We start from the raw sequence: 2,567 nt of genomic DNA on the forward strand, positions 1-2,567 counted from the left end.
CTCCTGGCCGCCGACCCCGCCACCGCCACCACGAGTCCTGGAGCCGGGGTTTAACCGGGGTTTCGGGGGCGCGCCGCCGCCCCCCTCCCCCGCGGCGAGCGGCGCTGGCCGTGCCCAGCGCTTGAGAGACTTTTCGGCCACCGGCGCCCTGCTGCTCGCCTTGAAACGCCGGCGGGGGAAGCACTTGTGAACTGGACCAGCTGCTTCGGGGAGGGGGGGGACACCCGAGGTGGTGAGGAGAAAAAAAAAAAAAAAAAAGCAGACCGACACACCCCCCCTCCAAAAAAAAAAAAAAAGCCAAACAAAAAAGCCCAAAACACCCCAAGAAAAAAAAAATAGCAAACTTGGACGCTGCTGTTGCAGAAACTCTTGTCTGACCGCGGGCGGCCCTGCCGCCGCCACCTCGAGGGGGAGAGGACCGCGCCGCCGGGGACCGGGCGCCGGTGTGGAAGTACAAGTGGTGCGGGGAGCGGCGGGGGCGCGGCCGCGGGGGGCTGCGCGGCTGGCTGCGCCGCCCCGGTGCCGTTGTGAGAAGTTGCGCGCCGTGCCCCGCGCCGGAGCGGCGTCGAGCCCCGGCGAGCCCCCCGCCGCCGCCGCCGCCGCGATGGTGCAGCAAACCAACACGGCGGAGAACACGGAGGCGCTGCTGGCCGCCGAGACCTCCGACTCCGGGGCCGGCATCGAGCTGGGCATCGCCTCCTCCCCCACGCCGGGCTCCACCGCCTCCACGGGGGGCAAGGCGGACGACCCGAGCTGGTGCAAGACGCCCAGCGGGCACATCAAGCGGCCCATGAACGCCTTCATGGTGTGGTCGCAGATCGAGCGGCGGAAGATCATGGAACAGTCCCCCGACATGCACAACGCCGAGATCTCCAAGCGCCTGGGCAAGCGCTGGAAGCTGCTCAAGGACAGCGACAAGATCCCCTTCATCCGGGAGGCGGAGCGGCTGCGCCTCAAGCACATGGCGGACTACCCCGACTACAAGTACCGGCCCAGGAAGAAGGTGAAGTCGGGCAACAGCTCCGCCAAGCCCGGCGACAAGGCGGACAAGGGCGGCGGGGGCGGCGCCGGCGGGGGCAGCGCGGGCGGCGGCCCCGGTGGCCCGGCGGCCTCCGCCAAGCCCGCCCCGAAGAAGGGCGGCGGCGGCGGCGGCGGCTCCAAGCCCTCCCCCGCGGGCGGCGGCGGGGGCGCGGGCGGCAAGCCCCACGGCAAGGCGGCGGCGGCGGGCGGTAAGGCCGCCCCCTTCCCCGGGGAGCCGCCGGCCGCGCTGCTGCCACCCGAGCACCAGGCGCTGTACAAGCCCCGGGGGGCGGCGGGGACCCCCCCGGGTCCCGGCAAGCCGCTGGCCGAGAAGAAGCTGAAGCGGGTCTACGTCTTCGGGAGCGGGCAGGCGGCGGCCGCCTCCGCCTCCCCCAGCGGCGCCGTGCCCGGCAGCCCTACGCTGAGCAGCTCGGCGGAGGCCGGCGACCCCTTGAGCCTCTACGAGGAGGGGGCCGGCGGGGCGGGCCGGCCCGACGGGGACTGCGGCGGGGCCGCCTGCCCCTCGCCCTCCGGCTCGGGCTCGCCCTCGGATCACCGCAGCTACACCAGCCTGCGCGCCTCCTCCCCGGCCCCCTCGACGGCGCATTCCTCCTCCGCGTCCTCCCACTCCTCCTCCTCTTCCTCCTCCGGCTCCTCTTCGTCGGACGACGAGTTTGAGGACGACCTCTTGGACCTGAACCCCAGCCCCGGCTTTGAGAGCATGTCCCTGGGCAGCTTCGGCTCCTCGGTGCTCGACCGGGACCTGGATTTTAACTTCGAGCCCGGCTCGGGCTCGCACTTCGAGTTCCCGGACTACTGCACGCCGGAGGTAAGTGAGATGATCTCGGGGGACTGGCTGGAGTCCAGCATCTCCAACCTGGTCTTCACTTACTGAGGGGAGAGCCGGGCGCTGCTGGAGGAGGCACAGACGCGCGTTGTCGGCAGGACTCGCCCGCCCCGCCGGGGCGGTTTGGTTTCTATCTTTTCTCTTTTCTTTTTTTTTTTTTTTTTTTCTTTTTTTTTTTTTTATTATTATTATTATTTTTTCCTGGGAAGGGGCTGGTGAGACTGCTTCTTGTGCTCGGGAAGAGCGGGAGCGGGATCGCCCTCTCCTCGCTGAAGGGCCAGCAGTCCCCTTCTCCCTCCGGCTGGAGACGGACCCGCACACACCCCCTTCCGAGGGACGAGCCCGACGTTGCTTTTTCAGAGACTGACGGGAGCGAAACTCCGGCTTTTTTCTCTTTTCCTTTTTGTTTCCTGAAAAGAGAGACAGAGGAAGGGGGAGGGGAGGTTGGGGGGGAACCACACACACCTCTGGGTTCTTTGTTGTTGCCCACTTTATACGAATAAAGAGGAGGGGGAGCGGTGCATTGTGCTGAGCGCACGCTGGATGTCTTGAGCATTCGCGCTTTCGAGTGAAAGAGCGATCAGAACTGCTTGGAAAAAAAAAAAAAAAGAGGAGGAGGAAAAAAAAAAAAATCCACCCTTGCAAGGTTCACGTTTGGGGGGAGAAATCCTGTCCCGGCTTCTCATGCGGTGAGAGGAGG

At 66.7% G+C, this 2,567-nt stretch overlaps 1 protein-coding gene across 1 annotated transcript; it reads left to right on the top strand.

Annotated features, from left to right (window-relative positions):
* The first annotated feature begins 604 nt into the window (after nt 1–604).
* On the top strand, nt 605–1,915 carry SOX4 (SRY-box transcription factor 4). The gene has a single exon (XM_074146463.1). The coding sequence runs from the start codon at nt 605–607 to the stop codon at nt 1,913–1,915; it is 1,311 nt and encodes a 436-aa protein (XP_074002564.1).
* Nucleotides 1,916–2,567: the final 652 nt, after the last annotated feature.

The sequence above is a fragment of the Numenius arquata genome, chromosome 4 (assembly GCF_964106895.1).
Source record: "Numenius arquata chromosome 4, bNumArq3.hap1.1, whole genome shotgun sequence".
NCBI classification, from domain to species: domain Eukaryota; kingdom Metazoa; phylum Chordata; class Aves; order Charadriiformes; family Scolopacidae; genus Numenius; species Numenius arquata.